The sequence below is a fragment of the Rattus rattus genome, chromosome 2, assembly GCF_011064425.1.
Source record: "Rattus rattus isolate New Zealand chromosome 2, Rrattus_CSIRO_v1, whole genome shotgun sequence".
NCBI classification, from domain to species: domain Eukaryota; kingdom Metazoa; phylum Chordata; class Mammalia; order Rodentia; family Muridae; genus Rattus; species Rattus rattus.
In genome coordinates, this window is record NC_046155.1 from 45629176 (window position 1) to 45647621 (window position 18446).

An 18446-nucleotide genomic window follows, 5' to 3' on the forward strand; every position below is an offset into this window, starting at 1 on the left:
TACACTGTAATACTTTTTTCTTCACTTTGTAGTAGTTGTGAGCTATTTTTTTCTTTCTGCCCCCACCTCCCACCCCCTCCAAAAGATACTCACTACATAGATAAGGCTGGCTTCACACTCATTCATGAGTGCTAGTGTTACTTGTGTTAACTACTTTACTGGCTACAAGGAGTTTTTAAATAATGGAAAGTAGCAAATTTGTTGTTACATACTCCTAGGATATAAGCTATGCTAAGAAAAAAAATGTTTTCTGGGAAAGAGTGGTTTGTATCTAGGTTGTCTCCAGTTTGCTGTATTGTGAAGGATGACTTTACTTTACCTTTTCTGCTCCATCTCCCTTTACCTACTGTGGTGCTTAAATTATAGGAGTTCATCACCATGCCTGCCTTATGTAAGTGGTGCTGGGGATTGAACTTAAAGCTTTGTGCATGCTAAGCAAGCACTCTACCATATGAACTACATCCCTAGTCTTCCAAGAGAAATTCCGTTTTTCAATATTTTCACCTGGGGAAATAATTAAATACCTTTTCTAAGTGCTATTCTGGGCAGCAAAGACAATCCTGTAGTAGTTCATTTAGGAGCAGTTACAATAATAAATTAGTTCTTCTGCCTCAGCCTTTCTCATGGCTAGAATTACAGGTATATGGTACCATACATGGCTGGCATTTAAAAATCTCCCATCTTGGGTTGGGGATTTAGCTCAGTGGTAGAGCGCTTGCCTAGCAAGCGCAAGGCCCTGGGTTCGGTCCCCAGCTCTGAAAAAAAGAAAAAAGAAAAAAAAACTCCCATCTTGGGGTTGAAGAGATTGCTCAGTGGTTAAGAGAACTAGTTGCTCTTCTTGAAGACTCAGGTTTGATTTCCAGCCCCCACATGGTGGCTCATAACCATAACCATCTATAACTCTAGTCCCAGTGGATCTTATGCCCTCTTCTGACCTGTGCTGGTACTGGGTGTGCACAAGGTGTACAGATGTACGTGCAAGCTAAACATTTGTATACATAAAGTAGAAGGGAAAAGGCAGGTGTTGTCATGTGAACCTTTAATCTCAGTACTTGGGATGCAGATCTCTGAGTTTGAGGCCAACCTGGTCTACATAGCGAGTTCTAGGACAGCCAGGGCTACTACACACAGAAACCGTCTCAAAATGAAACCAAACAACCAAACAAATCTGAAAGGGAAAAATATTAACCAACCTTTTCTCTTCAACTGTTCTGGTAGGTTTGTCAGGATGGTGGATAAGAATATTTACATCATTCAAGGAGAAATTAACATTGTTGTTGGTGCCATCAAACGAAATGCCCGATGGAGCACCCATATACCACTGGTAAGTGGGGGATGGGCAGACAGTCAGGTCGCTGAGTTATAGACATCTCATCCTTGGTTAAAACAACCAACTGAGAGAGAGAGAGAGAGAGAGAGAGAGAGAGAGAGAGAGAGAGAGAGAGAGAGAGAGAGAGAGAGAGAATGTGTTTGAGTGAGTGTGTGCGTGCATACTCGTACATGGTGAAAGAGGAGAGGGGATAAGTTCTGTGGTGGATTGAATAGGTGTGACCTCCAAGACTCATGTTTTTGAATGCTCAGCTCATAAGGAGTGGCACTATTAGGGGGTATGGCTTAGTTGGAGTAGGTGTGGTCTTGTTGGAGGTAGTATATCGCTGTGGCATGTCTCACTATGTGAGACTTTGAGGTCTCATATAAACTGAAGCTACGCCCAGTTTGACAGTCTTCTGCTGCTGCCTGTGGATGGAGATGTAGAACTCTTGGTTCCTCTAGCACTGTGTGTGCCTGCACAATGCCATACTTCCTGCCATGATGATAATGGACTGAACCTCAGAAACTGTAAGCCACCCCCAATGAAGTGTTTTTATAAGAGTTGCCTTGGGGGGTTGGGGATTTGGCTCAGTGGTAGAGCGCTTGCCTAGCAACCGCAAGGCCCTGGGTTCGGTCCCCAGCTCCGAAAAAAAAAAAAAAAAAGAGTTGCTTTGGCTGTCCATACCAATGAAACCCTAATAGGACCGACCCTGATAGGAGGAGGAGGAGAGAAGAGAACAATAGACTCCTTGTGACATGAAGCACATAGGGAACAAGCTGGCTGTAGTGATGTATTCCTGTAATCCTAGCACTTGGGGGTAGAAGCAAAAGGATCAGACATTCAAGGCTAGCTAGCTTTGGCTACATACTGAGCTCAAAACCAACCTGGGCTGCTTGAGACCCTGTGTTAAAAACCAAAAATAAGGAGTGGGTGGGTATTTAGGTGTGTAGAAATGGCTCAGCAGGTAAGAATAGTTGCTAATTTTCTAGTAGACCAAGTTTGGTTCAGAACACTCATATTGGGCAACTCAAAACTCTGTCTTCAGTTCTGGGTGATCCTATACCCTTGTCTAACCTCCTTGGGTACCTGCACACATATACTATATACTTACGAAGATGTACACACATACACTGAATAAAAATAAATCTTAAAAGGGCATGGGCTAGGGAGATGGCTCAGCAGTTAAAACACTTGCTGCATAAGCCATAGGCCTAGAGGTTGGATCCCCAGAATTCATATAAAGGCTTAGTGGTTATCCAGAGCTGTTGAAGTAGCTGAGTGGGTAAAGTTTGAAATTCGAGCCTTGGAAGGAAGAGACAGGAACACCTGGAGCAAGCTAGCTAGTAGACAGCCATATCAGTGAGCTCGGGGGTTGTTTGAGAGCTCAGCCTCTGAGGGTAAGGTAGGAGAGGGGTGGAGGTAGATGCCCAGCACTCACTTCAGGCTCCGACATGTCTGTGAACATGTATACACACACACACACACACACACACACACACACACACACACACACACACACACACACCCAGATGAAAAAGAAGAATTTAAAATAACAACCCAAAAAACAGTGACTGGTAAGATGGCTTAGTGGATGAAATCCTGATAACCCGAGTTTGATTCCTGAAACCTATATAACAATGGATAGGGAAACAGTTCTACAAAGTTCCCCTCTGACTTTGACGTGCATTTGAAGAACACATATTATACATGACAAACAAACAAGCCAAGCCAAAAGGAAAGAGGCTACAATCTACTTGAGGGGAGTAGAGGAGCCGCTGGAACGGCTGGGAGGATGGGAGAGGGCAGTGGGGATGAATAGATAGGCGAAGCTGTCTTTAAACTGAGCTTGCCTCTATTTCCCAGGTGTTAGGATTGCAGGTATGCGCCACCACGACCCTCTAGTTGAAATCCTTTAGTTTGTAGGCTGACACCCACCTAGGGCTGACAATGTGACTGAGCGGCTAAAGCCTGTCCCATTGCTGTGAAGAGACTTCATGACCAAAGCAGATCTTATAAAAGCTAGTCTGTTATCATCATGGCAGTAGCATGGTGCACACATGCTGGCCGAGGAGTAGCTGAGGGCTGCATCCTGATCTTTAGGCAGCAGACAGAGAGAAGCTGGGCATTTTCTTTCAGACCACCACACCTGACCACCTGGGTTCAAATCCCTGGGACCCACATGGTGGAAGAAAAGAACTGACTCCTACAGGTTGTTGTCTGACTATTATATGAATGTGCCTTTATGTATACATACACACAAGTAAAATAAACATGAAAAAATCCACCCCCATTAAAATAATAATCATGTTTCCAGTAATAATGAAAGTAATAGGAATTCAGAATTGTTCATGGTATCCAAGAACACTTCTGTTTTCTGTTTTATTCCAGCTGCCATCAGATAGGCTTAACCCAAAAGATGACCACATTCTTCTATGTATGCATATACATATATGTGTGTATATATACTATATATATAATTAATATACATGAAGTAAAAATAGAGACACTTTATGAAGAAAGAGGGAAACTACTATTTTTTTGAGACAGGTTTCTCTGTGTAGCCCTGGCTGTCCTGGAACTTGCTTTGTCGCCTGACACTCTTGCTAATGGAAGTGAGCTAGTGCATTAGTCACTGTTCTGTTGCTGTGATAGACACTGAGCAGGGGATGTAGGGGTGGCTTACTGTTTAAGAACACTTGTTGCTAACACTTGTTGCTTTTTAGAGGGCATAGATCCACTCCTAGCACCCACACCAGCTCCAGGGAATCTTCTGCTCTCTTCTGGTCTCCTGGGTGCCAGGTGCATGTGTACACAGATATACATGCAGGCAAAATACCCATATACCTGCAATAAAAATCTAAAACAGAGAAGCAGAAAACTCAAAACCCCATGTCTAGGAATGGAGAGACGGCTCAGGGGCTAAGAGTTCTGTCTGCTCTTCCAGAGGACCTGGTTGAGATTTCCAGGACCCATATTGAAGCTTACAACTGTCTGTAACCCCAGTTTCAGGAATCCAATACTCTTTTCTTTTTAAAATTAAAAAAACTATTATTTTATGTAAATGGCATTTTATCTGCTTATATGTCTATGTGCCACACATGTGCCTGGTATTTTTGTAAATTAAGTTGACATTTGGGACTTTAGCATACCTGCAAACATCAGAAAGACTACCTTCTATGATAAGAAAATGTCACATCTCTTGGAACTCAGTTAGAGATAGTTTTCAACTGCCCTGTGGATGGCTGAGCTATCTTTCCAGCCCCTGATGCCCTCTTCTGACTTTGAGGTCACTGAGGGCACAAGTAGTGCATATATATACCTGCAAGCAAGACATTTTGCATACACAATGTCAAATAAAAAACAAAAGAAACTTAGGTAGGAGTACACTTTGTCTTATAGTTCTAGGGGGAGAGTCTGTATGGTCCCGTTGGGGTAGCAGTAGGTGACCACAGCAGGAGGCTAAGAGAGATTTTCAGCTACAAGCATGAAGCAGAGAGTAAACTGGAAGTGAATTCTCAGAACCCACCCCTAGTGATTAACTTCCTGCAACAAGGTTACACTGTCTTACCAAACAGTGCCATAATGGGGGACCAAGTGTTTAAAGTCTGAGCTTTGAGAGATGTTCTCAGTCAAATCACCACAGGTAGTGAGCTAAGGAAAACTGTCAAAAGCTTCATTTGAAAATGTTAAAGATGTTTATCTATCTTTATTTTATGTGCATTGGTATCTTGACTGCGTGTATTTCTGTATGGAAGTGCCAGGTCCCCTGAAACTAAACTAGAGCAACAAACAATTATGAGCTGTCACAGCTGGGAATTGAGCCCAGGTCCTCTGGAAGAGCAGCCAGTGCTCTTAACTGTGAGCCATCTCTCCTGTCTCACTTCATTTTTATAATTTTTTGTTTTGTTTCATGTTTTTGAGACATGGTTTCTCTGTGTAGCTTTGATTGTCTTGGAACTCACTCAGTAGACCAGGCTAGCTTTGAACTCAGAGATCCACCTTCCTCTGCTGGGAATAAAAGAGTGTGCTGCTGCCACCCAGGTATAAATCTGTTTTTTATTTATGTATATGTTTGTTTATATGTGTGTGCCCATGAGCGCACACATGCATGCTGGAAGTATGTGAGGATGCCAGAAGAAGGTGTCAGCTCTTTTAGAGCTGAAGTTACAGGTAGTTATAAGCAGTTGGATGTGGGTGCTGGGAATCAAACTCAGCTGCTGTACTATTTCTCTGTCTCCTTTATAAATTAAGTTGATATTTGGGACTACTTTAGAATTCCTAGAAACATCAGAAAGACTTAGTTTCCTAGGGCTATAATTAGTGATCAAATTCATTCAAATTAGGTTAGTTATTGATACATAAACTATAGCTGGGTGAGGATAATTCTATGCAGTGGAGTCTGCAAGCTTCCACATCTGGAGCAGGCCATATCTTACTAATTAGATGGATAAGAAACTTAGTTGTTATTAGGTCTCAGGAAGTCTATATGTCTGTAAATGAGCTCAAGCTGGCCTATAGAAGAATTTCTGGTTATTAGATAAAAAGTTCTTAAGGAACTTATAAAGTTGTTTTTTGTTGTTGTTGATGTTGTTGTTTTGGTTTGGTTTTTGTCCCCAAAAGGAGCTCCTTCCCCCAACTACTATTCTTTCTCCTCATAATCTGCCTTGTTTTTCTACCCTGTCCTATCCTAAGCTCCCTTGCTCTCTCTGCTATGTCTGCCTTTTGCTATCTCCACTGTTCTCTCCCATTCTCCAGCTGCCCTAGCCCTGCCATGCCCAGGAGGTTTCTCTTTTCTCTGGCTCTGGACTCTTCCAGATGCCTGTGGATATTCACTTTCTCTTATCCAAATACAAACCCTCCTCCTCAAGGAACCTCTATCAGCAGTTTCTTTTTTGTACTTCCTCACATACAGATATAAAGTTACCTTGTTGTGTGTATGTATGTATATATACATGTCTATGTATAAGTGTATGTATATTTTGTGGAGTTAGTGTAAAAAATTTTTGGCACAATTATAAAAACAAGTTTAGTGCTTTCTAACTAGCATTTTACCTGCTAACCCATCTCTCCAGCACCCTAATTGATATTTTTGAATAGACATGGGAACATTCCAAACATATTCACCAAATAGTTTATATATTCTTATCAATTTAGGAAGTTCTAATAGATATCTGTATCATGTGTATATATGTAATCAAAGGACAGGCATGTGCTTTGTATACATAAATATTTAGGGAAATAATATTGGCCTTTTTTTAATGTCAGTCCCTTTTTGTATGAGAAATTATAAAACACCCAGGGACATCTAGGTATGTAAAATAGGAATGTAAATGGAATACATACTGATAATGCATCATAAAGAAATTTATTTAAAAATAATTCTCTGGGAGCCACTCAGATGACTTAGAGTGTGGAGTTGCTTGCCATCAGCCTGCTGACCCAAGTTTGGTCTCTAGAACATAGTAGAAGGAAAGAAGCAGCTCATGCAAGCTGGGCTCTGACTTTCACATTTCCATCAAGGCATGAGTGCCTATATGTATACGTATATGAACAAAACAAATGTTTTAAAAACATTCTCTGATGTACATATAATGTTACTATTTATTAAAGATGAAAGCAGGTTTGCACACTAACGAGGTGTATGTACTTACACATTCTTTTTTTTTTTCTTTTCTTTTTTTTCAGAGCTGGGGACCGAACCCAGGGCCTTGCGCTTGCTAGGCAAACTCTCTACTGAGCCAAATCCCCAACCCCACATTCTTAAATAAAGAATTAAATGGTGGCTGAGTCGTTGGTTCAGCAGGATGTAGACCATTGTCACTGTCTTTCAGAGTTGATAGTTATTTTGATTTTATTTTGTAATTTTTAATGCTCACAGTGCTATTTTGCATAGATATGTAGTACACAAAGACAGAAGTATGTTTAGGAACATTTCAGACATTGTTAGAAATCCTTTTGTAATCTTAAGCCAAGATTCATTTCATGATTTTTTTCTTTTTACTGGTTTTTCAAAACAGCCTGGCTGTCCTTACTTTGTAGACCATGAGACCTCCAACTAATAGAGTTCCGATTGCCTCTCCTCCGGAGCACTGGGACCAAAAGGTGTGCGCTGACATACCTGCCTCTTGACTTTTTTTTAAATGAAGCTTGTCAGTAGCACAAACAGCAATTATTAAACCAAACATTCTAACAAAATACAATATAAAGACATAATGATTTGATACCTACATGCTGAGAAGTGACAGTAGAAAATATCTTTAAAGTCTTTTTTCCATAACTAAACTAACATTATTCTTCTAGAAAAGCAGAAATTTTTATAGTGTATAATTATAGTGAATGAGCCGCAGCTCATCAAACAAGCCGGTAGGCTGGAGATCTAAGGGACGTATTTCAGGCAGGCTCATTGTGATGTATGTTACATGTGCAATGCAATGTGTGTGCTTGGTTAGAACAGAGGCTGCCTGCCAGGGGTGAAAGTAGGGAAAGGCAGCATGGGGATAATGCTGAAACACCACGGATTCACTACTCATGGGAGTTTTAGTCAAATCATTCTGTATTTAGAAGCATTTTGCTGGGAACTTCACATTGGCTTCCCCACAGATATCCCTAAAAGTTCTCATCACTGTCTCATCTTCCTCAGTCCCAGCCCTGACCCCAGGCCTTTCTAGACATTCACTGCCCTCTTCTCCCTTGGGCCATAGTTTGTCTCCAGGGACTGGGGGAGGGGTCCGAGGTGGGGTTAGCTAGCTGCCCGTGGGGTGGGGGTTGGGGGGGCGCCCTGTTAGAGTGCGGACTGATGGCTCTGTGCAGTACCTAGTTGAGTGGGGAGGTGGGGCATCTTCTGATAGCTCATTTCTGTTCACCTCCCCATTTACACTGGCACTTTTAAGCCCTGACCTCTGACCTCACCTACAGCTGGGATGTACCTGGAGAGAAGAGTGGTTCTCCCTCCAGCCCAGGCTGGAATCCAGGGGAGTAGGGAAGAGGTCCTCTTCTCTGCCCCTTGATGACTCCTACCCCCCCATTCCCTTTGATGTTATTTTGTTACAGCTTTTGAAATATTTTTTAAGACTAACCCCTGAGTATAGAGATTAGGGGGTTGGGTGGTCCAGGATTCCAGCTGTCTGACTGTAATAAAGAGAAATAAACCTAGTAAGGCATGAGAAATTTCAAGACCCTCCAGTTTAGTTATGTGACTCTCGTATGGGACTTGAGTCACAGGAGAAGCTGGGTTGAGGCTGATGAGATGGGCAAGCACCTGTCACCAAGCCTGAGGACCTGAGTTTGATCCCCAGGACCACATGGTGGAAGAGAGGCCTGACTCCACAGGTTGTCCTCTCATCACCACATGTGGACCATGGCGTGCCACCTCCACCCCACATGCACATGCACACAAAATAAATAAGCCGTAAGAAATGTTAAAGAGAATAAAAGAAACTGGGCTGTAGGTTAGCACTGAAGAACTTATTTTCGGTAAACTCTCAGTGCCTTTGAAACAAGAGAATAAGGAGCCATGGCTAAGTTTCTCTCCTAGGAAGGAAAACTTACTAAGTTTTCTGTTTGGATTTAGAGAAAGGGTTTTGATCTTTTGTTTTCTCTTGTCTATCTTGGACTAATCTTCTTTTTCTTGACCTATGACTGTCTAGGATGAAGAGCGGGATCCCCTTTTGCACAGTTTCAGCCATCTAAAGGAGGTCTTAAACAGTGGGACAGGTAAGGCTGGCTCTGCATGGAGGAGACAGTGTAACCGGGGAGGTCCACAGGTAGGCAGAGTTACATGGCCTAGTAAGAATACATATATTTGATTTACTACACGGGGTAGACAAAATTTACATATAAAAGATCATATGGGACAAATAAATGAAACAAGGAACAGACCGTACAGTAGCCATTCCAGGCTTCGTAGGCTGTGTGCAGCTCTGCAGCTATTCACCTGTGCCTGTGGAGCTCACCAGTCATAGCAAGATGTATGGCAGAAGTTTATATTTTCTTTTTTAAAAAGTGTGCAAGTCAGATTTGGCTCATGCATAAAGCTTGCCAATCTTTTACTCTTCCTGTGTTCTCAGGTACCCTAACCAAATCAACTTTACGGAATATTCACATTTAGAGTTTTCAAAGCCACTTCCATATTTATTACCTTTGCTAAGTTTCCCCAGGTGCGTGAAGAAGGCAGGCATAATATTATTCCCTTTTATGAAAGAAAACTAAGTGATGTAGCTGAAGGGCTAGTGGCTAACCCAGTTTGTAGAGTGTGCGTCTTTCACAAATAAGCCCTAGATTCAGTCCTGATATCCAGGATGGATCTGGGATCTCAGGTCTTGAGAGGAGTCAAAGGGTTCAGAAATTCAAGATCATCCTTTAGCTACATAGAGTTTTAGGCCAGCTTAAGCTGTAAGAGACCTGTCTCAAATGAAACAGACGGACAGACAAACAAACAATACATCTTAAGTGATTTAGCTAATTCATTCTCAGAGGTGGAATCGTGTAAATTTTAGGCTGCTGACACCTGGTTTAGTGCTCTTCCCTATGTTTTACATTGCTGTGGTACATTTAACTAGAGGAGACTGTATATATAAAGTACCTTTTATTGTGTGTGGGAGAAGAGGATAATGAAAGGAAAAAATCAATTCCTGTGATTTTGTTGTTGTTGTTATTGTTCTTATTTTACTCTTACAGCTTATTTTTTTTTCAATACAGATTAAAAGGGAATGTTTTAGAACTGTATTCTTATAATGTAGCCCTGGAATCCTGTCAGCTGGTAGTATATCTCAGCCCATAATTGAATACTATTTAGACTTAAACAAATTAAACAAACAGTGAATGAAAAATATCCTCATTCTATGAGAAACACAAGAGAAAATTTGGAGAACATTTCCTAGTTGTTTTTCCAAACATGGATCGAAGTTAACTATAAAGGAACTTTTACTTTGAAAAGGCTTTAAATTCATAAGCCAGGTCTGGTGGCTTACACCTGTAATCCAAGGGCTCAGGAGGCTGAGACAGGAGTGCTGTGAGTCCAGGGCAAGCCTGGGCCACATAGTAAACAATAACAAGCACCCACGGGCGGAGACCTTCCTCTGTTACCTCATACACAGTACAACACTGAGTTCCAGGAGAGTCTGGGCTACAAAATGAAGCCCTGTCTTAAACAAGCAAATAAATAATCCAGGCATGGTGGTACAGGCCTAGGGCAGGAGGGTTGAAAAGTTAAGACCTGTCTAGGCTGTAGAATGAGCTCAGAACCAGCAGAGACCCTGTCTCAAAACACAAAAATTCAAATGGATCAGTTATAGCTCAATGGCAGTGCACTTGCCTCACATTTCCAAGACCCTGGGTTCAATCCCTACTGGAAAAGAAACAAACAAACAACAAACTCACAAGAACGATCTGGAAACATCAAATATAGGCAGTGGCTTAATGGTTAACCCGAGTGTTCTTTTCCCAATACTCTTGTCAGGCTGCTCGGTCACATGTAATTTTTTTTTTTTTTTTCTTTTCTTTTTTTCGGATCTGGGGACCGAACCCAGGGCCCTTGCGTTTACTAGGCAAGTGCTCTACCACTGAGCTAAATCCCCAACCCCACATGTAATTCTTAAGCAACGACATTACGGTCATGTGACATTACCAGTCCTGGTTCCAAACTTTCCGTTTTTTTTTTTTTTTTTGTAAGCAGAGAAACTTTTGCATTGCACATACATTTCCTGTACAAGGGAATAAGCGTGTCTCCAGTGAGGTTGGTTACGTACATACCACTCATTCTCACAGATGTGTGTCTTTAGACAATATCTGTAGTCAGGATTCATAAGACGGGGATGACTGCATGCCCTATGATTAAAAGTACATAATTTTTATATTGTTACTTTGACTAAAAATGTATCAGTGAGGGGAACCTGGTTGTTCCCCCTCAGTCATTGCGGGCTCTTGGGATGGTTTCAGGAGGTTCTTCTGAAGGAATTAAAACAGATATATGCTTTCTAGGCCTGTGAGGGGCTTTTGGGGGGGCAAAAAAAGTTTTATGGTTGTATAACTCTGAAATTATATACTGAATTGTAAAGTTTACAAGGCTAAATTTTATAGTATGTGAATTATAGCTCAAAATTTGTTTTTCTTTAATGTAATCAGAATTTTGCTTCCCAGGCTTGCCATGAATTTCTGGACCCAAGTGATGCTTTTGTTAACTTCCTCAGTAGCTGGGACTATGGGTGTGTACCCCAGCTGTATAGTTCATTTAGAAAAATCAGACGTTAGCTACCAAATTGATGAATCCCCCTTTCTTAGGGCTCAGAATGCTGGAAGGAGCCTTTGAGTGCAGTCCTGGTGGAGCTTTGGACCCATTGCCCAGCAAGGAAGCATAAGGCTCTGTTCAGCCTCTTGGCCCACTTTGTCCTTTTATGTCTCTCTCATTAACTCAAGGAAGCACATGGCTTTTATATTTAAATTTATTCAAGCTGTAATCTTTGACATTTGAGTTAGCTTTTAGTACAGTTTTGCATTTATAGTAATATATATTATGTATTTTCTCTATCCCCAAAGAATCCCTTTTAATCTTTTCCGGATGCAAATTTCAGGCTGTCTTGTCCCATCTCCCCTCTCTTGCTCTCTTTCCCCTCCCCCCACAGAGTATGTTTGATCAGGTGTGGCAGGAATATCCACTGTCAAGCTGCGCCCTTTATATTAGTCAATATTATCCTTCCCCCCCTCCCTGTCTGTCTGTTCCTTTGGGCTTTCCCAGTTGATTTATAATTTTGGAATTCTCATCGGAGTCTGTAATACAGTTTGTTCATTATTTAACCAAAACCTGTTTAATGAGCAGAGAGAGGCAATGTAAATGTTAGACATGTTGCAGTGATGTACCTTTGTGCTTCTTAGAACGGGTGGGTAGTTAACTCTGTGCTGCCTGCAGGGCTGGGGTATCCTGGGCTTGGGGAAAAGGGCCACTGTGGGCGTGGTAGTGGCCCTTTTCCCTAAGTGGCCTTTATATCTGCCCAAACCCTGCCACAGCTCCACATTCCGGTGATGCATTTCCTTTTACCATTCTAGTGATCTTGTGGCGCTCTGGCACATACTAGAGCTCTTTAAGCTAGAGCCTGTGGTCAGTCAGATGTGTGGCATGCAATGGGCCACAACAGAAAGGTCAGGTACCAGGGCTTCTGACATTGCTCTTGGTTTCAGGTCTGAAAAGAGATGAGAGTTGAGAGGAATGATTCTAGCTGACATGGTTTGTGATCTTTGGGTAATTTTTTGCCAGACTGGATAAGTCTTTGTAAGACTTACCCATTTAGTATACTTCTGTGGAATGAGCTTTACTCACTTATGATTTGTGGTGTTTGGCTGTGCTTATTTATACCCAGATTTAGGGTGCCCATTTTCCTGGTCTTCAAGTACCTCCTCCATATATTTGTCTTCATGTGTCCACACGCTTGTAAATTTACATTTTTACAAGGGATCCTTGCTAGAAAAAATCTTGGATTTTCATCAGAAAGAAATATTCTAAAACTATCATAAAAATTTCTTATAGGATTTTTTTTTTATTTTGGTGCTGGGGATTCCACCCATGGCCTTGTACATGCTATGGAAGTGCTCTATCACTAGCTGCCTCCCAGCCTTTTTCTTATTTTATTTATTCATTTATTTTGACCAAGTTTTACTTTATAGCTCAGGCTAGCTTCAAAATCAGAATTCTCTTACCTCTACCTCCCAAGAGATGGGATATCCTTGTTTGCTACCATGCCCATCTGGGACTACCTTTTAATGGCATTAAAGCCTTAAGGGCCAGACTTGAGGAAGACACACACTCTCTCTCTCTCTAACTATCTATATCTATACACACACACACATACACACACACACACGTATATATACATATATATCTGTATCTATGTAGATATATCTATATATCTATAGTCTATCTATCTATCTATCTATCTATCTATCTATCTATCTATCTATCTATCTCTATATCTATATATAACTGAGAGGGAGAAAGTAAAAACCAAGGTGTTTGTGTATGGTGAACCAAAAGTCGTGTTTTTTTGTAGCTGCTGGTGTTACAAGACCAGTGGCTGTCAGACCACTCTGAAATGACTTGTGGTCTCTGATCTATAATGGTGCTTATGAGGTATGGAGAGGAAGACAGTGAACGAGGACAGTTGGCAGCCACCTTTCCCTCCTTCTCTCCCTCCCTTTAACTTGGTCTTACTATTTATTTAGCACAGGATTATTTTCCCAGTGTGATACGATTTTAGGCTTGTGTTGCCATGTCTAGCTTACTGCCATTTTTTGTTCATTTGAGTAACAAGTCAAGGAGAATGAATAAAAGTTGTATTTTTTCAAGTTGACTTTCTCATGTAAAGCTGTTATAGCCAAAATTTAGATGTTTCTAAAGGCATCAGTGGCTTGCATAGAGTACATCTTAGGGATAGGATATTTCTTTACTGAGCTAACTGGGATAGCAGGAACTCTGACATATTTGAGTTTAAGAAGGAGAAGCAGGTGCCTGGAGAAAGTGAGTGTGTTAGGAGTTTATTTAAATATAGTTTATCTTGGACAAACACACCTGTAGGGTACAGTCTGTCTCAAGCTTTTTGAATTCAGAATCTGAGCTAGGAGGTTTGAGTACATCTACCCTCCAGAGGTTTCAGAGAACATTTAAACAGAGTCTGGAAGCCAATCTGGGAGGAACTATGACTTAACACCTGTCTGGCCCAGGCCTCTTAGAAATAGCTGCCTAGGTAGAAGAGAACTGCTCAAAGATGTCTAATTATCTTAGGAATAATTGTCAGGAAAAAATTGAATACATTATATTATTTTATATATATATTAAAAATCACTAGATTTACTTCCTGTATTGATTGAATATATATATTCATTTTTTTCTATAGATGTCTATAGTTTGGGGAGTAGCAGAATAAGAGATCATTAGGCAGCATATGAAGAGTGATAAGTGAGCATTGACTTTCCTTCCCTTGGAACTGAAGTAAACTTTTTATTTTGCTTTGTTTGAGGCATTGTCTCACTATGTAGCCTGGGCTGGTGGAATTCATTTTGTAGATCAGGCTACTCTGGAATGCAGATATCTTTCTACCTCTGTCTTCTGAGTGCTGACATTAAAGGTGTGTATATCACTATGCCTGGCAAGAATTGAACTTTTAAATTGTCTAAGGTATAACAGAAAACTATTTTGTTTCTTTTTAGAGGAAATTTAAAAAATCAAATTTGTCAGACAAATTTAAATAAACGACTGAATATTGGAAGGGGCAAAGTTGGCCAAATGTATGTATTTCCTATGCCACTTATTTACTTTCTTTATAATAGAACATAAGATCCCATATATAAATATATTTATATATTTACATACATACACACAGATAGAAAACATAGATTGATGAGCATGTTAGAATGTGGCTTGATAGTTGGGGACAATAACTCTATGGTGAAGTAAAGGCAGGATTGGTGAGGCTCAACAGTTCAAATCATGATTGAGCAACAAAATGAGACCTTGTTAAAAAAGGGTATGAGATCCTGCCTCAAAAATAAGGTGGAGAACAATAGAAGATGACCAACAGTGACTTTTGGTCTCCGAGGGCCTGATCATGTCACCATGAGCTCATGTAGACATGAACGTGCACACACATGATGTGGGTGATAAAGACTCTTGAGAATAGATAGCTGGGTATGGTGATGTGTGCTTATTATAACATGGGGAACTGAAACAGCTGGATCATGAGTTTGAGGCCAGCCTGGATAATATAGTTTCAGGAAAGGACAGATTCATAATGAGAACCTGTCTCAGAAGGAGGAAGGCAAGGGACAGGAGAGAGTTCTGTGTAGTCTTGCTTCTTGTGGGTACAGCTCTGCCTTTACTCTCTGTAATACCCAGTTACAGCCTTCAGAATCAAGTCTGGCTGATAGGAATGCATGTTTTTTACTATATCTAATTATAAAGAGAAAATAATAATAATAATAATAATAATAATAATAATAATAACAACAACAATAATAGTACTACAAAGGGCATTGTTAATATCTTAGTTCTCAAAAAGAGAGGCAAAGGTAGCTGACTATTTTCTAGCATAGTCTGTGGGCATTGTAGCAGGATGGCCTCAGAGTGTTAGCTGTCAGAGTCATTGGGGTTGCTTTCCTTGCTTTTGTCTTCATTGGCATTCTTTCTCTTGAGGTCTGATGTGTCTCCCTGGGTATATGCCCAACTTGTTGTGTCAGCAATCAGTTACGTAAAAGGAGGGATAGCCAGCTGCTTTTTTGTTTTTTAACAAGGAGGTAGTAAACTCCCTTTTTCCACACCCATTCAAACTCTGGGCAAATGCCAAAAGGATTTAGAGAAAGCCAAATGTTTGAAATCCAATCAATGTGTAGTTTTAAGCAGGAAAGATAATGAAAAGTTTGTTTTAACCCTACCCATCTCTACCTGCCTCATGTTTATAGGACCTTAATTGATCATTCTAGTTTCTGAAATAGTACAGGGTATGTTTATGGAAAGAATGAATACCTTTCCCCCCCCTCCTTATAGCATTAAAAGAGAGTTAGATATATAGCAAAATACAAATTAGAACCCTTTAGCTCAGACCACTTTAGAAATTTGCGGTAGGTAGGTGAGGAGCTCTGACTCCTTCATGGTCTTACTTTTGCCTCAGGAAACCAACAGGTAGCCATTACCCGTTTTTGTAGCCTTCGTTTGTTTTATAATCTTTTGGACTTAGATGGACAAGTGCTCCTGGATGCCTGCTGGCTAGCTTCTCATGGGAAGCCTCTTCTGGACCGTCAGCCTCTGCTAACCACTGCTGCAACTGTAGGTCAGGAGATGAAGGGCTGCCACATGTGCACAGAGCACACTGACGTTCCCTTGTTCCATGCTTATTGAGCAATTACTTGTCAGCTGTGGAATTCACATTTTTGCCTCCAGGTTCTTGCCCAGTGTGAACTGTGAGTATTTTGGAAGTAGTCTGATAGACCGTACATCAGAGGGCAGTAAATCGTCATTTGACTTGGTGGGAAGAGCCAGATGTCGTGTAGGAGGAAGGACTTTCTGTAGTCACCATGCAGTTGCTTCCACATGTCCCAGCCAGAAAGCAGCTTAAGAACCAGGGAATAAGGGTAGCTGGGGCATGATGGGATAGGTAAAGGACCAAGAGGGCTTCAGTGTTATCTAGGATTGGTCTTGGATTGGGAAAAGTCCTTTAAAAATAGGAACAAATAAGATTTCCCTGATATCAGTAAGTTTTTCCATTAGTATTTTTGTTTTTAAGTAAAATAAAACAAAACTGGAAAAAACTCATTCCACATGAATGCTCATTTTCTTTGAGTAAATGGCAGGTTTAAGGAAACTGGCTCCTGAGCCTGGAGAAGCCTCGGCGGTTACGAGTGCTCGCTACTGCTGTACTCTAGAACTCAATTCCCAGCACCCACATGGCCGCTCACAACTGTCTGTAACTCCAGTTCCAGGAGATTGGTGCACATATGGTGCACATATGTATGCATGCAGCACATACATACATATGCAAATGAGCAAAATGTACATACACAAAAAATAAAAATAATCTTAAAACAAGTTGGCACCAAATTGACTTAGCAAAACAGAACTGAGGTGATGTCATGACTATCTTATTGAGAGCTAGAGCAATATTTTCAGATTTGCTTCCCATAGTGAATTATAATGTGACAGTGAGGTGTGAGACATCTCTTCTCCGATTTTAATTAATTAATTATTTTTATTGTTATTTTGTGTGGACGTGGAGTAATTTTTTTTATACCTTCACCTGGGTTCCGGGGACCAAATGCAGGTTGTCAGGGTTTGCAGCCAGTGCACTTTACCAAGTGGTTCATTTTTCTAGCTCACCTCCCGATTATTACTTTTTATTTTATTAAAATTGTTTTAACTTACATTCATTTAGTATGTCATAGATAGTTATGACTTTCTAACTATCATTTATTTGCATTTACTAGTTGTCATTTTCTGTGAACAATTGCTTTCCTCTTTAGCTGGAGAGTAAACCAGAAATTTTCTCTAGAAAGGCATGGTAAACACTTAATTCTTGGGTTTTTTTTTTGTTTTTTTTGTTTTTTCCCGGAGCTGGGGACTGAACCCAGGGCCTTGCGCTTGCTAGGCAAGCGCTCTACCACTGAGCTAAATCCCCAACCCCTTTTTTTAGTTTTTTTAAACATTTATTTATTTAATATGCTCTGCCTGCATGCCAAAGAGGACATCAGATTGTATTACAGATAGTTGTGAGCCACCATGTGGTTGCTGGGATTTGAATAATTCTTGGTTTTAATAAGTTCAGAACAGGAAGTTCATATAAATAATGACCATTACTGGTGTCAAATTTGTTTTTTTACTTATTTGACTTATAAATATTTAATTAGTCAAAGTTTATAATCAGTCAGGTAAAACTAGTGTTTAAAATTGTTTCAAGTTTGACCAATGAAACCATCTTCAGACTGGTTACTTTGTTCTTTTAACATGACTCCTTTGAGTACTTCATGCTTTCTGATAAAGCAAGTAACATTAATGGGGAGGTGGGAAGATAAAGTGGAAGCTATTGGTGTATCGCATGTCATTAATAAGGGTAAATGTTATGCTATTTCACTTAGAGCCTAGTTTATGGGGCTAAGGAGAGAACTCAATTGGTAAAGTGCCTGCCATGCAGGTCTGAGGATCTGAGCTTGGATCCCTAGGACCCAGGTAGAAAGCTAGACACAGTAGCATGGGTCAGTAATTCCAGCTGTAGAGATGTAGTGTAAGGGCAGCCAGTTTAGCCAGTTGGTGAGCTTCAGATTCAGTGAGAGACCTTGTCCCAGAAAATAAAGAAGAGATCAAGGGATCAAGGAAGATACCTAGTGTCCACTTCTGACCTCCATACATGTGCACTTCCACCACATGTTACACACACACACACACACACACACACGTTCAAAAATAGAAACAAAGGAAAAGAGAGAGAGAGAGAGAGAGAGAGAGAGAGAGAGAGGGAGAGATACAGTCTAAGCTGTCTTTTCATTGATAATACTCAAAGAAGTTTAGAAGCCTGGCAGAGAGTTTGATTCCCCCTTGTCCCAGAACTGCTTTGGATTTGAAGTGTTATTTCTTGGGCAAGGAATCTAAAAGAGTGTTGTCAGG

The 18446-nt window shown here is 40.7% G+C and overlaps 1 protein-coding gene across 5 annotated transcripts in view; it reads left to right on the forward strand.

The window, feature by feature from the left end:
* Positions 1-18446, forward strand: part of Gbf1 (golgi brefeldin A resistant guanine nucleotide exchange factor 1) — a 128918-nt gene that overhangs the window by 10096 nt on the left and 100376 nt on the right. For 4 of the 5 annotated variants that reach the window (XM_032892106.1, XM_032892102.1, XM_032892104.1 and 1 more), the window contains exons 2-3: positions 1219-1324; positions 8959-9025. In XM_032892106.1, the coding sequence (XP_032747997.1) occupies positions 1229-1324; positions 8959-9025 (163 nt within the window). In that variant the 5' untranslated portion in view covers positions 1219-1228. Of the gene's footprint in view, positions 1-1218; positions 1325-3713; positions 3747-8958; positions 9026-18446 lie in introns of those variants that run through there. The other variant, XM_032892107.1, reaches the window with a different exon arrangement.